The 18,206-nt window shown below is 41.8% G+C and overlaps 1 protein-coding gene across 7 annotated transcripts in view; it reads right to left on the bottom strand.

Moving 5' to 3' along the window:
* Positions 1-10,758: 10,758 nt before the first annotated feature.
* The window catches only part of LOC101934454 (oncostatin-M-specific receptor subunit beta), a 75,404-nt gene continuing 67,956 nt past the window's right edge, over positions 10,759-18,206 (bottom strand). For all 7 annotated transcript variants that reach the window (XM_005282214.5, XM_065550030.1, XM_065550029.1 and 4 more), the window contains 6 exons: positions 17,955-18,056; positions 17,246-17,425; positions 15,167-15,331; positions 13,090-13,165; positions 12,724-12,796; positions 10,759-11,825 (listed from right to left, as the gene is read on the bottom strand). In XM_005282214.5, the coding sequence (XP_005282271.2) occupies positions 11,217-11,825; positions 12,724-12,796; positions 13,090-13,165; positions 15,167-15,331; positions 17,246-17,425; positions 17,955-18,056 (1,205 nt within the window). In that variant the 3' untranslated portion in view covers positions 10,759-11,216. The remainder of the gene's footprint in view (positions 11,826-12,723; positions 12,797-13,089; positions 13,166-15,166; positions 15,332-17,245; positions 17,426-17,954; positions 18,057-18,206) is intronic.

Raw genomic sequence — 18,206 nt, 5'->3', positions numbered from 1 at the left:
TGTCTTAGGGGGAAAAGGCAGACATTTTGTAGATGTAGTTGAAAAAATGTTCCAATATTGGCTGTCAATATCCCTAAAACTGCATTATAAGAGATGATGTAAATTAGTCTTTCTGAAGAGGGAAGGGATTGTTAAAATCTCAAGACTTATTTTCCCTGCCCCATGTGGTTTCTTTACTTTTTTTATTATTATTTAGTAATACGCTGCTACATATTTGGAGGTTCTAGTGTTTGTAGGTCACTGAACAGACATTGAAATCTGATTTATATTGTATACCTGTAACATAGAAAGAAAAAGTATTTATATATTTTCCGTAAGAATATTTCATTGAGCTGTGTATAATTTAAACAGAGGCTTGTCTCAACACGGCTTTGCCCACATTGATCTTTTTTTGTGTTTTTTTTTTTTTTTGGTTTTTGTATAGTGCGTACAGTTCATGTCCATGGGCATTAAAAGCCTCCTTAAGTATAATCTTATCAAAGGGATGCATTGTTAATAAAATGCTTAAACTACTTACAGTTGTCCTGGTGTCTTAACTACCTGTAAGCACTAGAAATTAGTTGGAATTTTCTTATTATATAATGTATTTGAGTTACTAAATATAATTAGAGCCAACTTAAATTTTTCAAATGAAAATTTGTCAAAAATGCCCATTTGAGGAAAAATTCCCATTTTCCAAAAAATATTTTAATTTATTTTTATAAATTGATGAATCAACTTTAATTTTTATCACTTAAATTACAAATTTTCATACATGATTTTTGAATTTTGAAAAACAATTAAAGTTTTCACCACATAATCTTTTACTTGCAGTAATCACTGCAAGTAAAAAAGTGTTTTTTGAAAAGTAATTCAAATTATTAAGAAATCACTTTTGAAAATTTCCTATTTTGGAAATGAGCGATAACATGTCAATGATGTATTTCAAAAAGCAAAAAACTCCATTTTGAAAACTAAATGAAAAGTTCATGTTTTTTAGTTTTTGACCAGTTCTTAATATAACCCATAAAGAAATTTTTCCATAATAGTATAGATATCAAGTGACAAAGGACTCAGCAGGATATACTATACTGGTACATAGTTTTTACTACATTTCTCCCACTCTATTCTTTGACTAATATGTCATTAGAAAATAACACAAAAAGGATTATCCTTGCTTGGATATCTGCTTACTAATGCTTGACTGTTTTCATATCATATATTATTTTGAAGAACAGTTAATTTATGTGATGTGGCTGCCACTGGTCTGGACTAGTGGCTGGGTTCTCTTCATTTCTGAGGTAAGTCATAACCAGTCTTGATGTAGGATTTTCAATCCTCCTCCTCTTGGCAAACAGTCAAGCTTTCCCATTTGTTCTGCAGCCCAGCGTGTCTCTCAGTTCTTGACATCTAGGCTACTTTCCTCTCTCTGCTGCTGATGGAAATGGATCAGAGTTTTGGAGTCGCATCATCTGGCCATGCTCCCACTTGTTTTCAATTCCTCTGTGGCAGCGTGCAGACAGCTCCCACCTTCACATCTGCATGGGAGGTGGGAGGGACTCCTTTGTCAAAATTTGGGGCAGTAGTGATCTCCCTCTCAGCCCCTCCTCCTCCCAGGCCAGTTTTTTAGCTGGGTGTTGGAACTCCTGAGAGCCGCAGTTACAGTGCCTCCCTGTTTGCTTCTCTTGCAACTTCCAGGTATGTCAGAGTAGCCTAAAAAGCACCAAATGAAATCCATACAGTGCTCCATCTGTCAGACTGCCCTCCTCAGGCTTGGAAGACAGTGAGTTGTTCCAAGGCTTCACCCAGCCTTCTATACCTAACTCTATTAGGTCCAAGGGCTATGAGTTGGACAGGCATGAGGGATCCGCTATCCACTAGAGCTGCCATGACTCCACCATGGGTAAAATGAACCAGGAGTCACTGGGCAGAGCAGGGAAAGGCTCCAAGGACAAGGAGGACCCCAGCCAGCTGACTCAAGGGGTAAGTCCCAAGGGGCCCCTGGAAAAGAGAGAGGGCAGACTTTGCAGGGTCACAAATCCCTCCCTCCTCCTTTCCCTGACCCCCAAAATGGGTCCTGAGCTTATTGGGGAAAGAAGCAGGGCTCATAAGCACTTCCCAATTTGGCCAGGAGGGCTCTAGAAGCTTTTTCTCTTCCACATCCCTGGGGTGTATGGGACACAGCAGGGGAGGAAAGTGTAAAAAGATCTAGATGGTACGAGTCCTCTTCCTTTTCCCTTTCCACAGAGAATGGTGAATTGTCAGGCTCTGACTCTGATCAGGATTGGGGAAAGCCTTCCCCTGTCTCCCCCCACCCTGAGAAATTCAAGGCCATTTACCAACAAGGTTGTATCTACTATTCAGATTCAACCTAAAAAAAAATCCCAAGAGTAAGTCTCTGAGCCAATTTTTCTCTCGAAATACTCCCCTGAGGCCGTGATTCCCCTACCCTCCTCCTTCAAGGAAGTAATCTGGGATGAATGGGGTAAGCCAAACAAGGGCAAGCATGTTAACGGAAAGGATCTTGGGTTCTATAGGATCTAGGAATGAAAGTCCCAGTTACTGAAATACCAAAGGTTGACCCTGCGGTAGCATCCCCCCCTCTCAAGATACGGTTCTATCCGAAGGATCCCATGGATAGAAAAATGGAGGCCACTCTCAATAAAGACGTTGAGGCCTCCCTCAGAGTCCCTGACAGCTACTTGCATTCTTAAGAGATCTTTTTCCTAGCTGGAAGATCTCTGAGCCCTCATGGCTAAAGGTCACCCTGACTTTGGATCTATTTTAAAGAAAGTTTCCCTCATTGAACACGATGAATCTCAACCAAAGCCATGACCACCAGCTCAGTGACCAGGCATCACATATGGCTCGGTCCCTGTGGAAGATGGATAGCCACACAAAGCTGGTGCTGTGCTCTGCCAAATTCACAGGAGCCCTGCTTTTTGGAGAGAAGCTAGACAAGGCAGTGGTGGAGAATGCTGCAAAATCTAAAGAGGCCCAGCTGACACCACACCATGCCTTTGAGAGAGTAGAGACCAGTTTTCAGATGAAAGTGTTCCTTTTGGCTTTCATTCTCACAGAAATACCAGCAAAGAGACAGCAGATTCTCCAGAAAAAGCTGTGGAATCTTGGCTTGGGAAGAAAGACTGCAAAGGTTTCCACCAGGAGCTGAAGCCTAGGGGCAGGATTTCCCATTTCTGGGGGAAATAGATCAGTGAGCCAGGGATACTCCCTTGAGTTACAGGCTCCACCCTATTCTGTTTTTCATTCAGCCCCCCATCTCAAATGACCCTGTAAAACAAGATCTAATCCAGAACAAAATTTCTCACCTGGATATGGCAGTAATAGAGACCATTCCCTCAGAAGAAAGAATCTCAGGGTTCTACTCCATCTTTACCATTCAGAAGTGTTAGGGGGAATCCAATCCATTCTAGATCTCAAGAGACTCAGAAAGTAGACAAAGAAAATTAAGTTCTGAATGGAGACCCTAACCTCTATGGTGTCATCCCTGTCCAGGGTGATTTTCTGACTTCAGTAAAAACAACAAGGAGTCCTTGTGGCACCCTAGAGACTTATCAAATTTATTTGGGCATAAGCTTTCGTGGGATATAACCCACTTGATCAGATGCCCCTACTCGCGCTACTTTGATGACATCTTCATCATTTGGCCCCTTGGGAAGGAGGCCTTTGAGGAATTCCACCTGGATTTCAACAATTTCCACCCAACCATCAACCTCAGCTTGGATCAGTCCACACAAGAGATCCACTTCCCGGACACTACAGTACAAATAAGCGATGGTCACATAAACATCACCCTATACCGGAAACCTACTGACCGCTATACTTACCTACATGCCTTCAGCTTTCATCCAGACCACATCACACGTCCATTGTCTACAGCCAAGCCCTCAGATACAACCGCATTTGCTCCAATCCCTCAGACAGAGATCCTCTAGGAGTTTCTATCAGGCATTCTTAAAACTACAATATCCACCTGGGGAAGTGAAGAAACCGATTGACAGAACCAGAAGGGTACCCAGAAGTCACCTACTACAGGACAGGCCCAACAAAGAAGGTAACAGAAGGCCACTAGCCATCACCTAGAGACCCCAACTAAAACCTCTCCAGCTCATCATCAGAATAGGTTGTAGATCCTTGAAGGACGATCCCTCACTCTCACAGACCTTGGGAGACAGGCCAGTTCTCACTTAGAGACCGTCTCCCAACCTGAAGCAAATACTCACCAGCAACTACACACCACACAACAGAAACACTAACCCAGGAACCAACCCCTGCAACAAACCCCGTAGCCAACTCTGTCCACATATCTATTGAAGGGACACCATCATATTACCCAACCATATCAGCCACACCATCAGGGGCTCGTTCATCTGCACATCTACCAATGTGATATGCTATCATGTGCCAGCAATGCCCCTCTGCCATGTACATCTCTACAGAAGAAAAAATGGACACAAATTGGACATCAAGAATTGTAACATTCAAAAACCAGTAGTAGAGCACTTCAATCTCCCTGGACACTCAATAACAGACTTAAAAGTGGCCGTTCTTCAACGAAAACAGACTTCAACTAGAAACTGCAGAACTGGAATTAATTTGCAAACTTGACAGCATCAAATTAGGCCTGAATAAAGACTGGGAGTGGCTGGGTCACTACAAAAAATAATTTTCCCTCTGTTGATATTCACCCCTTCTTGTCAACTGGGAATGGGCCACATCCACTTTGATTGAATTGGCCTCATTGCACTGACCCTCCCACTTGGTAAGGCAACAATCTTTTCATATGCTGTATACTTATACTTTCTTACATGCATTTTCCACTCCATGTATCTGATGAAGTGGGTTATAGCCCACAAAAGCTTATGCCCAAATACATTTGTTAGTCTCCAAAGTGCCACAAGGACTCCTCATTGTTTTTACTGATACAGACAAACATGGCTACCCCCTGAAACCTTTCTGACTTCAGTGGACCTGGCAGATGCACATAGCCACATCCCTGGCAGATTGTGCCATCACAGATTTCTAGGGTTTGCCTACAGCAGGAAGCAATCTCAATATCAGATGCCTCCCATTCAGCCTGTCTTGAGCCCCACGTGTTTTTACAAAGATGGTAGTGGTGGTGGTAATCATAGCCAGACTCAGGTTGCATGGTATCCATCTGTACTTGTTCCTGAGTGACATCTTAATCAGAAACAGCACACAGCATTACATCCCTACCTTGAATCTCTTGCAGGTGCATGGCGTTATCATCTACCTCAAGAAAAGCGCGTTGATTCTGGCCACCCAAATATCTCACTTGGGCATGGACATAGATAGCAAGGATATATCCCTCTCCTAGAGAGGTTCCAGGAGGTTCAAGATGACCTCACATTGTTTTGGAACTGTAAGAAGGCCCACTATTGCATGAGAATTCAATTGCTAGGCCTTTTAGTATTATGTGTAGGGATCACTCCATGGGACGGGCATGGGCATAATCACACATCCGGTGCCTTCAAGGCTTCATCTTAAAGGTATGGGACCACTTCCCAGAATGCATGAAAGATCAAGTAAGGATTCCAGCACAGGTGATCAACTCCTTAAATCAGTGGTCAGCCCAGGGCAATGCCCGCCAGGGAATGCACATATGCCTTCCAGATCCCCTGATCCTGACAACCGATGCCAGTCTGGAGGGCAGGGGAACACACCTGGCATCCTAAACAGCTCATGGCATCTACAACATGGAGGAAAGAATCAACAGCATATATCTCATAGAACTGTGCAGTCAAGCTGGAGCTTACCAAGGTTCATTCCAGCCTAGAGAGGAACCACATCCTGATTCAGTCAGATAACATGATCACAGTCGCATATGTGAACAAGCGTGGGGGAACAAGAAGCTCAGGGCTACATGCCAGAGCAATGGAAATCATGTAATGGGTGGAGCACTCTCTCCTCTCCCTCAGGGCAGTTCACGTAAAGGGAGACCTGAACCAGAAGGTGAATTGGCTCAGCAGGTTCAAGGTGAACAATACTGAATTGTGCCTGTATCAGGAAGTCTTCGAGTTAATTGTCCAATCTGTCAGCCTGCCCTCAACTGACCTATTCACAAACTACATGAATGTGTCGAGACCAAAGTAATTCACCAGAAGAGTGGACCCCAGATCTATGGGGACAGATGCACTATCACACAGATGGCCACAGGGCCTCCTCTAAGCATTTCCATCCTTCCCGTTATTAGGGAAGGTGGTCCAGAAAATAAAATGAGAACAAGTGACAGTAATATTGGTAACCCTACATTGGCCAAGGAGACCTTGGTTTTCGGACTAGAACTGAAATTAGGACTGTCACTACAGCTTCCAAAGAGACAGGACTTCCTCTCACAAGGTCCTCTGCTTCATCCAGACCAAACTGGCTGCATCTAACAATCTTCCTATTTGAAAGGGAAGCGCTAGTACTGTTGGATCTGTCGTCCAAAGACATCAGAACACTTATTTCATCTAGAAAAATATCGACCTTGAGAGCATACTCTCTGTCTGGATCAAGTTTTGCAGAACCTGAAGCAAGCCCCAGAAATCCAAGAATTCTGGCTATCTTCAATTTCTCCAAGAAGGCTTTGACAAAGGTCTCTAATCTAGCACCATTGCATGTCCAGTGTCTGCCCTTAATAGCATGATGTTCGCAGGATCCATCATAGGACCCAACCACTAGTTCTAGTTCTAGGACCCAACCACTGGTTCTAGCTACTCTGGCATAGAACCACCAGGTAGCTAGATTCCTTAGGGCAGTCCGGTTACACAAGCTGGAGATTAGACCTCATTTTCCCGAATGGGACTTCTCACTTGAACTGAGAGCCCAGACAAACCATCCCTTTGAATCACTGATGTCAGTGTCAACATTTATTTATCCATCAAAATTTGTCTTCTGATAGCCATCATGAACGGGAAAGGGGCAGAGCAGGGGCAGGAAAAGGTGGGGAAGGAGTGGGGGTGGGGCTTGGGGCTGAGCAGCGGTCGAGCACACCCTGGCAAATCACAAAGTTGGCACCTCTGCCGGAGGTGAATTTTTCTTTTCACACTCCCCAAGAGGTGGTTCTACCTTCATTCTGTCCAATGCCACAGCATCCTACTGAGGAAAGGTGGCTCACCTTAGATGTCAGAAGGGCTTTGAAAATTTACCTCAAACATAGTCCACAAGGAGATGAGATGCCCTGAATATCCTTCCTTCCAAAATGCCAAGGACTTATAGCTTGTCGTTCCATCAGAAAATTTTCAGCCAGCTCTACTAAGGGCTAAAGAGATGCTGCACCTGAGGCCCCATGACACCCAGAAAGTAAACTTGCAGAATGACCCAGACTCGAGAGCTTGAGCTAGAGGGCGGGACATAGTGTCTTTTGGATTCCCTTCATCCAGGAGCTATAGCTTGGAGGTCTTTGTTGCCTCCCTGCTCACTCACTCTCAAGCTTCCTTCATCTCCTGTTCTGATTAATCTTGTCAAACATGCACGCCTGCTCCACTGTTTGATGGGACAAATAGATTCTCATCCTTCATTCTTTCTCCCTCTTGGATAAGAGCTTCTCAGAGGGCAAATGAGAATTGGATCCAGAATGGCCCACTTTCCCCTTCCTTTTCTAGCTTCCCAAATATCAAAAACCTCCATATTAAGAGAAATAGGGTTACCTGGTCTCTCATCTAGAAAAGGTCTCCCGCCCCTAATAAAGGAAAAGAAAAATTCTTGAGCCGAAACAACACTATTTTCTTCAAAGGCAGAGGGTTAATTCTGCTTATCCAGGCTGTACACGCTCTAACTGCCCACCTGAAGATGGGTTAATAACACTTCATAATGAACAGTATTAAAGACTGCTGATCAATCTGACAGTCCATGTGGCCAACTAATCTTTGTGCAGGATGAAATCTACTAAAATCACCAGTGCAACTAGGTGCTTCATCCATGTCCATACGTGAATTGGGCAGGCACTATGCTTCTACAGCTCCCAGCACAACAGGGCCTCTGAGCACTCCTATAATACAAATAACCAGTTCTTTTAATGTGCTAATCTAAGAAAATTGCTCTCCTGGTTCCTATGTTGCCCTAGCACTGCTTTTACCCGGATGGAGGGGGATGCTTCCTCCTTATGTCTGTTAGTCACTCGTGCAGAAATATAGATTAGCTGATACTTGCATCAAAACCCATGTTGTAAGACAGGAAAAACGATCTTTCTATCATTCTGTCCGAAGCAAAACTGTAGATCAGTTGAGTCTTAGCAGAAGATAAACTCCAACAAATGGCCAAACTGCATCAAGAGCATATTTACTGAAGTTGCAAGCTACTGTATAGTGTTCACTAACAATAAAAATGTCCATTTTCAATTCCTGCTGGATAGGTCTCCTGAACTTTATGGATTAAATGTTGAAATTTATAATACCAAGCAAAGGAGAAACTGAGACTGCTATCTTAGATGATGAATAGGTAAAAACGAGCTTTGGTAGACACCAGATTGGAAATCTGATTTTAAAAGTTGTAAATAATTTGTTATTTATGAACTGATAATGGAAATAAACCAAATAAATCCTAGCTACTCTCTTAGGTAAGATGTATCGTATTGTGTGTATGTGTGTGCACAGGGAAGAAGGGAGAGCAAGGAATTAGAATTTTCTTTGTGAAAAAGTGGCTACTATGAGACTGATAGTGATTTTTTTTTTAATATAGGTATATTGTTACTACAAAAATCAAGCAAGTTATTTACCATATTTTATACCTGTCGTCAGGCTCACAAATATAAATACTGCCACAATATGGGCCAAATATTCAATGGTGTACATGTAACGTAGGTACCTAACTACCTCAATAAATACGAAGCTGCTGATCTATGCATGCTGGGGTATTTGTGCACTTCAACTATATTTTCATGCTTCTGAAGATTTGGCCCTACACTTACAAGTTCTGTACCAAAAGTATCAGTGACTGCTTGTATCCATCCAGATTCTATGAATTTCAACAGCATGATTCTCCCACCACACTGATAGGCACACTGATGGATAAGAATACCTTGTGCTTCTATGGTTACAATGTTGTAGCAGCCCATTTGTTTGTACTTTTATTACATCGTAGTCCGGGGTAGTCAATAGGTGGACCGTGGGCCAAATCTGGACAGCCAGACGCTTTTGAATGGATCCCAAAATCTTTCTATTTACTTATTATTATCATTGTTATTTTTTTATTATTTTCTTTAGAGTCTGAACCTTGACTACACCTTGACCAAGAAATTTGGAACTTGACAAAAAATAATTGACTACCACTGCTGTAGTCTCTTGCCAGTGCGTCTGAGTGATCAGTTAAGAGGAAAACTATCACACTTATTTTAATATGCAAGATCTGTAAAAGATAACTTTGTCCATTTTGTGAAAATATACTTGATTCTAAAGCTGTGCTCAAAAATGGCATTTTAAAACTGAGTTGGGTGCTTGTAAAAGGTTCCAGATTGAACTCCTTTGTCCATATGAGCTTCCATCCAGTGTCCAACTATAGCCAGAGATGAAACTGAGATCTTGTTTATTCAGTCTTCGGCATCTCTGATGGGATTGCCATTTTGGGTTACAACTTTGACAGACTAGGACCTAGTCACTCGCTTGTATGGCCCCTGAAATACTTTGCCTATCCTACTGAGATCCTCTGAAGATAATTTGGGGAATAGTCTGTACATTTGGCATCTAATTAGTTTATATGAACTATTCACTTTTGCTCATAAGAATTTTTCTTTAGAGGAAACTCCTTTTTATATATCCTTAGAAATGATCTGGTTAATTGCAAATACATCCTTTTAAAAAACTGTAATATTTTAAATGGTAGATCAAATTCTTTCTTAGCTACTAGATATTTCATGGAAATTAGATACAGCAAATGTAGGAGTCTTCTCTACAGTACATTTTCTAATATCTTGTCCAGTTGAGTTTTAATGTAACACATAATGGGATTTTCATTACTTTTCTTGGGAAACTATTCCACATTCAAATTCACCTTAATGACAGATTTTTTTTTTCTGATAATCAACCTGAGTATTCATTTTCTTGATTTGACTCCATTTGTGAAGGATGTGGAAGTTGTAACATTTTATGAACAGTATATGTCCACCTGGTGGTTTGTTATACGAGTAAAGGGGGGTAATTCCAAAAGAAGCTACATGCACAGAAAGGAAGACAATAACCTGATAACAGCTGCCCTGCAAACACCTGACAATGAAGAAAAGCAACTGCTGTGAAGATCTCTACCCAACCCCTCTGGTGTGCCACATAAACTGGTTTAACTAGGCTCAAGAAACACAGGGCAGACAAAGGACTTTGGATGGACTCCCTAACTGCTGCTGGGATGCAGACTGAACTCAGCAGTCAGAAGTGAGGGTGCCTGGACCCTAAGCTTAGGTAAGATTGAGATGCAGGTAATTCTTGTGTTAAAACACCCTTGCTCTTGTTATGCTTTGTTTCTACTTTTGAGAGGAAACAATCCTTTGTTTCTGAAAAGGCCATTCTGGGTCCCGATATTCACTTCTGATCAGAGTTGCTGAAGGGTTTGCCGGGCCGAACCCAGCTGGGCAATCATGATTGGTACACAGAGGGAGGGCTGTTGCCTGAGACTCAGTCTAAGCGAGAGAATCATGGGATTCCCCCCTAGAGGCAGGTGGTGAAGGCATGAGGCCTAGCACCTGAAGGAGTGCACTCAGAGAGCCCAGAGAAGGGTCAAAGGTGCAGCTAGTGCTGTGTACCACAATAAATTCCTTTAAGCACTTAGTCCCCAGCATGAAGGCTTCAGCTGACCTTCCATGGAATTTTTTTTATTATTATGTGGAAAATTAAATACAAAACACAGTTAATTAACATTCTGACCCCAACCAACCAAAGCCAGGGAGTTCAAAGCTAGGAGTAATGTTCCATGCTGAGGTTCACAATACATGCCTTCTATATTAGCGTCAGCAATGCAATAAGTCCGTGCGGGATAATACATGTGAAGGGTGTCCCTTGACTGTGATCAGAGAATGACTATGTTCTCTGTGGTAGTTTAATGACCTTGCACAAGTCATGGTGCATCTTATCTCGCGTATTCATAGATTTTAGGGCTGGAAGAGACAGTTGTGATCTGAATGTGTACATACTACAGGCCATACCATCTCACCCTGTAATTCCTGCTTAATGCCCCTAATTTCTGATTGAACTATAGCATACAGATTGTTTAAATAGGCAGGTCAGTTTTTAATGCCGGCCTAGAAGCAATAACACTGCTGAGTTGCTAGAAGTAGAGCTGTCCTGACTGTGAACGTCTTCATCAGATGTAGATGTGACCAGCTCTGAACCCAAGACTGTTTGTATTTTGTCATTTGAATGTTCCATCGGCTCAGTGGAATGGGGCAAATCACTTAACTTAACCTCAGAACGAGGTACTTCCATTTGTGAAATATATCTTAAACTACCTTCTCTCTCGGTGATTTCGCTTAAGGATGGGACAGTGTCTTTACTCAGAATTTCAATGTAATGCTGTGGCTGGTACAACAATATAGACAACTGTGGCTCACTCTTTTCTGACATCCAGAGGTTCTGATAGAGGCTGGAACCAAGTGCAGTCTGGGAAGAATAGGCTAAGTTTTCAAATGAAGTGCAAGCTTCTGGAGCTGACTGTGTGCACATCAAATCTCCCTCTTCATTTTGAACAAAATACACCCAGGAAGGATTGATAACTTTGCTTTCACTTTCTAAGATAGTCCCATGGCTCCACAGCTGTAGTGTATTGGCTTCTGATGTATTCTCCAATACTATAGTATCAGGAATGCAGTCATTTAGCTTCATTACTGCTTCAGAATTAAGCTGCAGAGCAATGAGAAGACAATTACATTAGAACAATGAAAAATACACTGACTAGGTAGAAAGGGAATGATTATTTTAAGCATTTTTAGAAATGTAGAGTAAATTCTGTAGAGTTAGAATTTTTATAAGATGTATAGGATTGGAAGGGGAAGGAGCATACACATGGTTCTAGTTCACTAGAAGTTTGATCTTCAGCTGGATCTAATTAGAAGACAATTTTGGAGAGCTCTTTATCTAATCTCAACAAAGGAAATTTGCTGAGCAATGAGAGACCACAACACTTTAATTTAAGAACTTGCATATCTCTTCAGTTTTCATCATGTAACATTGGAAACCATAATTAAGACTGCAACTGACTGTGTTAAGCCTGTTTGGGGGGCTTGCCCTTCTAAAAATCCACAAGGAACATAAACATTGGCAGGTTAAGTTCTCCCAGAAGTCTGAGTTCTTGTTGTAGCAAACATCAGGAGAGGAAGCAGCAATCAGGCATAGTTTACAGGACTCACCTAGTCAAGATCTAGTGCATGTCTCAAAGAGGAATAGTCAAATTAAGCTCTATTTTTGAAAGCTATGATATCTAAGGGTATTAGAAGGACTTTGCTCTGACAGGTCTGAGAGCGTGGAAAGAGCTTTTATAACTTTTAAAGTAACTGTCTAGATCTTATCCTTGCAAAGACAGACTTCAAAGCGTAAACTAATTACTACAGAGTCATGTCGATGGAAAATGGAGACTTTTTTTCAACCAAAAGTAACGTTAATCAGACAAGCCATTTGTAAAATGAGCATCATTATTAAAAATAATAATTATCAGTACAGAAAAAAAATTATAATACTTTTTGCTGGATTTTAGTTTGAGACTGGAAAAATTAAAGTTATTGGATTTGTCTAATCTAATCACCTTTAATCCATTAAATGAGAGGACTTTGCTCTTGTTAGGATTGGGAATTTCAGAACAACAGCAATCCTTCACCCTAGAAAACCACAGAGAAACAAGTAAGAAACTTTGTTTTGTTCATTTGTCAACATTCATTCTCCCTTAACTTGTACAGCAGGGCTAAGATTCTTACAAAAATAAGTGGAGATGCCATGTATTGTATACCACAGCAAGCCAAGTATTCATGGCATCCACTTACTAAGATGCTCAAAGAGAGAAATGAAGGAGGTATTATGAAGGGGGTTTAAATGGACAAAGTACAAATCCGTTTTGGATTAAAACAGACCATTTCTCTATTTATAGAAGGAAAATATATTGCAATGAACTTACCACTTGATATTCCAGAAACACACGCCACTTAGTACAAAATGAATGATCACTAGCAGAACGAGAAGGTAAATCTTTGCTATGAAAGAAAAATAGTATTTCAAAAACCAGTTTTCTAACTTTCCCTTGTTTGAATCAATACACATAGAGCTTCTAGGATAAAAGATCATCCTTAAATCAAGCATGGATGTCTTTCTAAAAGATCTGCTCTAGCTCAACTAGCAGTCACTAGAGTTGATAGAGGAATCACTTGCTGAAATTCTGTGCCCGGCGTTATGCAGAAGGTCAGACTAGATTATCCTAATGGTCCCTTCTGGCCTTCAAATCTATAAGTGAACATGTAGTTTTTGGCATTTACTTTTTATTGCCAAAAGTTCAGCTTTACCAGTCCTTTAAAAAAAAAATTGCTTTTTACTTACAGGCACCATGATTTTACCTGAGTTGATTTGCTAACTATAAATGAAAATATCAAAGATTTCAAGGAGTAGGTATGCAAATACCCTCCCTTTGGCTATGTCTTCACAGCAAAAAACGGTGTGTGTTTTTTATGCTGAGATTGCTATCCTGCAGTAAAACCCCAATAGAGACAAAGCATGTGTAGTTCTGACCTTGATGTAACTGTTCAAGGTCAAGCCTATGTCCCTCTGGGATTTACCTCAAGCAGCAACATTGAAGCAAAAACTGCCTATGCCTTGTCTCCACTAGGGTGCTACACTGAAACGGTTACACCAATGTAAAAAATACTTTTTTTTTTTTTGCGGTGAAGACGCTTACTTAGCAAAGCACTTAAACATCTCCAATCCATCTATCCCTGTAAAAAGAAAGAAGTGACGTAAATAGGATGTAAGGGCACACTTAAGTGCTTTGCTTATTGGGGGCCAAAGGCCCCAATACTACAGTGTTCCAAGTGCCAAATCAAGGGAGTTGAGGGAGCTCAGCACCAAACCGAATTGAACCTCCAGAGTTTGTTTCCACAATAGTTACCAACGGAGTCATGCAGTGGTGTAACAAACCAGTAAATTGAGTTTTGATATTAAATTAACCAAAGGGGGCAGAAGGGATGGCTTCTCTTGGGACATTTTTTAGTGTTAGTTTATGGGTTTTTATTTTACTTCTCACTGGTTTGGGTTAGGAGCCCTTGCTTTCACATACAATTCACTAGCTGTCTGGGAGGGTCTAGGCACTGAGGTGTAGTGGTAGTGCGTGCTGCTCAGTGTAAAACATACGGTTTTCATGCAATAATCAACACTCCCACTTCTTCTGAGGACAAAGTTGGGGAGTTTCAGCTTGGGAGCACAAGTCCCAAGAGTCAGATTCTGGTGTGACATCTTCAAGCAAACAGAATTACAGGTAAGTAATTACTCTTTTTTTTTTTCTCTCTGTCTAATATGGCCACTGTTAGTGAGCATGGTTCTCATGCAGCGACCCTTCGTTGGTCACATCTAGCATGGGACGCAAGAGTTGGTGGATTTGTAAGCCAGTTTTTCATACAAATCAGTGTTAGGAAGTCCAGCGCTCTTATTTGCACATAAATTAACTACTTGGTCATGAAAGCAACAGCCAGTATGTGAAATGGTTTATAGTCTTCTATAGGTTATAAAATTAGCTGGAACTAAATAAAATTCCTCTCTCGTACTCTCGTATGGTCTGGTATTTGGAGAAGAGGACCAGGAGTCAGTATTCCTGGGTTCTGGTTTCAACTCTGTCACTGGTTTCATTCTGTAAATGAACCTCAGTGTTATCTGCAAAGTGGGTATACATTTGCTTAGCTACCTTGCAGGGTGTTTGAGGCTTAAATAACATGGTAAAATGCTTTAAATATGTTGTAATGTTTCTAGGTAAAAGGAGCTATACAAGCACTAAAACATTTAATTTGGCAATTAGTATTATTTGAATGCATCCATTCATAAATACATCTTCTAACTGGGATCTTTCTCAGATCCATTCATCTCTACCTAATCTAATAAACTTTTTTTTTCTTTTTAGAAAAGAAGCCAGCAGTTATAGGTGCTAATTTCCCTTCCTCCTCCCCTTCCCCCCCCCAGCCCCTCAAATACATATTTTCATTTTCAAAACTCACAGTCATGTGGTGTATCTACATATATATAGGCTTCGATGGGAGTCTCTCCTCCACCGGTGTAAGCTGTAACTGCCAGTGCATATGTTGTTCCTGGCACCAGGTGTTTCACCATGTATCTCTTCTCTTCTGGGTTTTCTATAGTGTATTTACATAGGACTGTACCATCTATAATCAAAGGAGATGTTACAAACCATTACTCTCAATTGTTTTTTAATGTGCGTTGCCTTTCAGGAAGGGGATGTGCTCTAACTCAGTGGTTCTCGCGTCCCCCTTCTTTGTGTCGATAGTCCTTTACACCCCCACAGCTCCTGCCACACAAGTACATATACTGTTGCCCAGCTCTGAAGGCAGAGCAGAGAGTGGCAGCTGCTGGCCAGGCGCACAACTCTGAAGGCAGCGCTGCTGCCAGCAGGAGCGGAGAAGTAAGGGTGGCACATTGCTGCCCTTACTTCTCCACTGCTACTGGCAGTGGCAATGCCTTCAGAGCTGTGCGCCTGGCCAGCAGCCGCTGCTTTCTGGCCTCCCAGCTCTCAAGGCAGAGCGGCTTCTCATGCCCCCGCAGAATACATTCCTTTGAGAATCTCTGCTCTAACTCATTACTGCTGGGTTGCGTGGCGCCTCTTCTGATTGGACTGGAGATAGCAGCAACAGTGTGTCTGAGAGAGCCAATCCAGTAGGGGACCAGCCACCAACTTCCTGTCAGAAGTCTCTGCTTGTGCCAAGCTACAAGCTCGGTTTCCACTTCCACAATTCACTTACCTTTTGTTAGTAGCTTTTCAGCAGGTTTTGTTTTCTTGTTCTGCCTCTGTCCCTTTCTTCTCTCTGCACCCTCCATCCCCCACCCTGCAGCACCTTACTGATAACTGAGAGGCAGAAATGCCTGCAGTATAAGGGACACGGAGAAACTAGGGCTTGCAATCTGTTCCCACTTCAAGTGTTTTTTAGCCACATCCCTCATCCTCTCCAGCCTCAGTATATCAGATGGTGGGGGGTGGTAGGGCTTTGCTCTTACACCCTTCCTGGGTGGGAATATTTGCAGGTATGTACAGTTACAGTAGTGCCGACTGTTCCACAGTTAATCTTGTTCTGACAGGATGCTGGTAGGCAGGCCCCTGACAGCCCAGGCTCACGCAGACATGCAGCTTTACCTGACACCAGTCCTATCAGAAGAGGGGAATGGACCCTCTGGTGTGAATCAGGACACCGTCCATGTTGGAGAAGAGAAATCAACAGGTAAGAATAAACAATTTTTTTTGCATTCAGTGGGAGGGTCTGAGAATTTGGATGCACTGAAATGTTGTCATCTTGAGTAGAGTTCAATGCGGGACAGGAAAATCAGAGATGATATGCCAAGTAGCTCTGGGCCACAAATGCTTAACACAGTCCCCAGGTCAGCTTCACCACTAGACGAACAGGGGAATCGGGGGAATCGGCCTAAAGCCGGCCCTGAGAGCAGAGCTATGCACATATTCACTTAATGGAATAAGGCAAATGGACCAGATGGGGAATTTCCACAGAGCCCCAACCCTAAAGCTATGAAAACATCAGCACACAAATCGGACCTAACTACCTTTAAAAATCCCCACTCTCATAATAAAACTGATAGCAGCTTCTTCGTCTGTTTTCCAAAAAGAGAATGAGTGGGAATTTTGAAAACTCTGCCAGAACTCAGTTCATAAGAGATGGAAATTCAGTGCAATGCAGGGAGCTGATACTGCAGCCATTCCACCTGTGAAGTGCACTCTGAAGTCAATGGAAGCTCCCTGCATAATGGCCTACAATATGGGGCCCTAAATAATCCTCTGTGTATTAGTAGAGTCCTGCTTCTGTCAATTAAAAGCACTCTACACTCAGTCCTTGGAGAGAAGGCAACAGTTACCTCACTTTAGAGGTCAAAATCATTCCATTTATTCCCCAGTGTGTTGATTTATCTGCCTAACATGTAAGTGTGAAGAACTTTTCAGGAGGTTCCAGTTTATTGATCTCCTGAGCAAAAAATGTGCAGCCTTTCACACATTTCAGTATGTGATGTATTGGATTGATGGATGTACAGCTTTCTGGGTTCAAAGAATCAATTACCTGAAAGAGCATGTTTAGTGGATCCCTTCAAACTGCATTCTTCTTCCATGGTTTTCACATAAACATGATAACCTCTTATGAATCCAGGCTGTGACTCATTTATGGGATAAGAATCCCAAGTTATGGTTACAGTATGGGAAGTCATCTCAGTTATTTCCTCTAGAAGGTTGATGCTAGGAGCTGGAAGGAAGGAAATTGACAAACATGTTGTTTAATTGCTAGAAAATTTATCTCTTCACTTGGCATTGCTCCTGAATTCCCATCTGTTGTCTCTTGTTAAATTTGCATTGTTTATAAACTGAACATCATGATTTTCAAATAAAAACTGAACTAAGCCTGTTCTTCCTGAAAGCCTCCTGGTACCGCAAAACATCTGTGGCCCATCTACATCATGCATAGAAACAACTGTTTAATCATAGTTATTGCTAATGTTGTTATAGCTCAGTTTCCCTGACTGGTGTGGACTCTCGTTTTCCTGAGATCTGTACTAACCAAACTGCCTCATAGCAGTCACCAGAGGCTATTTTATAGGGTTTTATTACATGTATGCAATGGGAATGGGGGAAGCAAGCAACATTGTGTATGTCAAACATTGCTTGTAGTTAAGTGCAAGGAGGCAGAGAAAAGACAGTACAGCTACAGAACTCCCCTCTATTTTCATGAGCCCCATTTAGCAAATATGTACACATGTAAAATGTTTTCAGCTTACCCAGTTCTTTAGTGTACCCAACCTTCTTCCCCAGGAAAAAATCTTCATTAGCTAGAGATCCATAAACCCTGAAGCTGTATCTCACCCCAGGCATGAAAGCAGCTAGAAAATAATAAAACTGTTTTTAAAAAGATTAAGCTTCAGTAGTTTTAGGTAAGAAAACAGAACCACGTTTGATTTATAGAGAGACCCATAATTCATTAAAAATCCTGATCTTGCATCACTGTAGTTACCAAAAGGAGGACCTAGGAA

This window comes from Chrysemys picta, chromosome 6 (genome assembly GCF_011386835.1).
Source record: "Chrysemys picta bellii isolate R12L10 chromosome 6, ASM1138683v2, whole genome shotgun sequence".
Taxonomy (NCBI): domain Eukaryota; kingdom Metazoa; phylum Chordata; order Testudines; family Emydidae; genus Chrysemys; species Chrysemys picta.
Note: the sequence above shows the minus strand (reverse complement) of the source record. Positions and strands in the feature narration are given on the sequence as shown.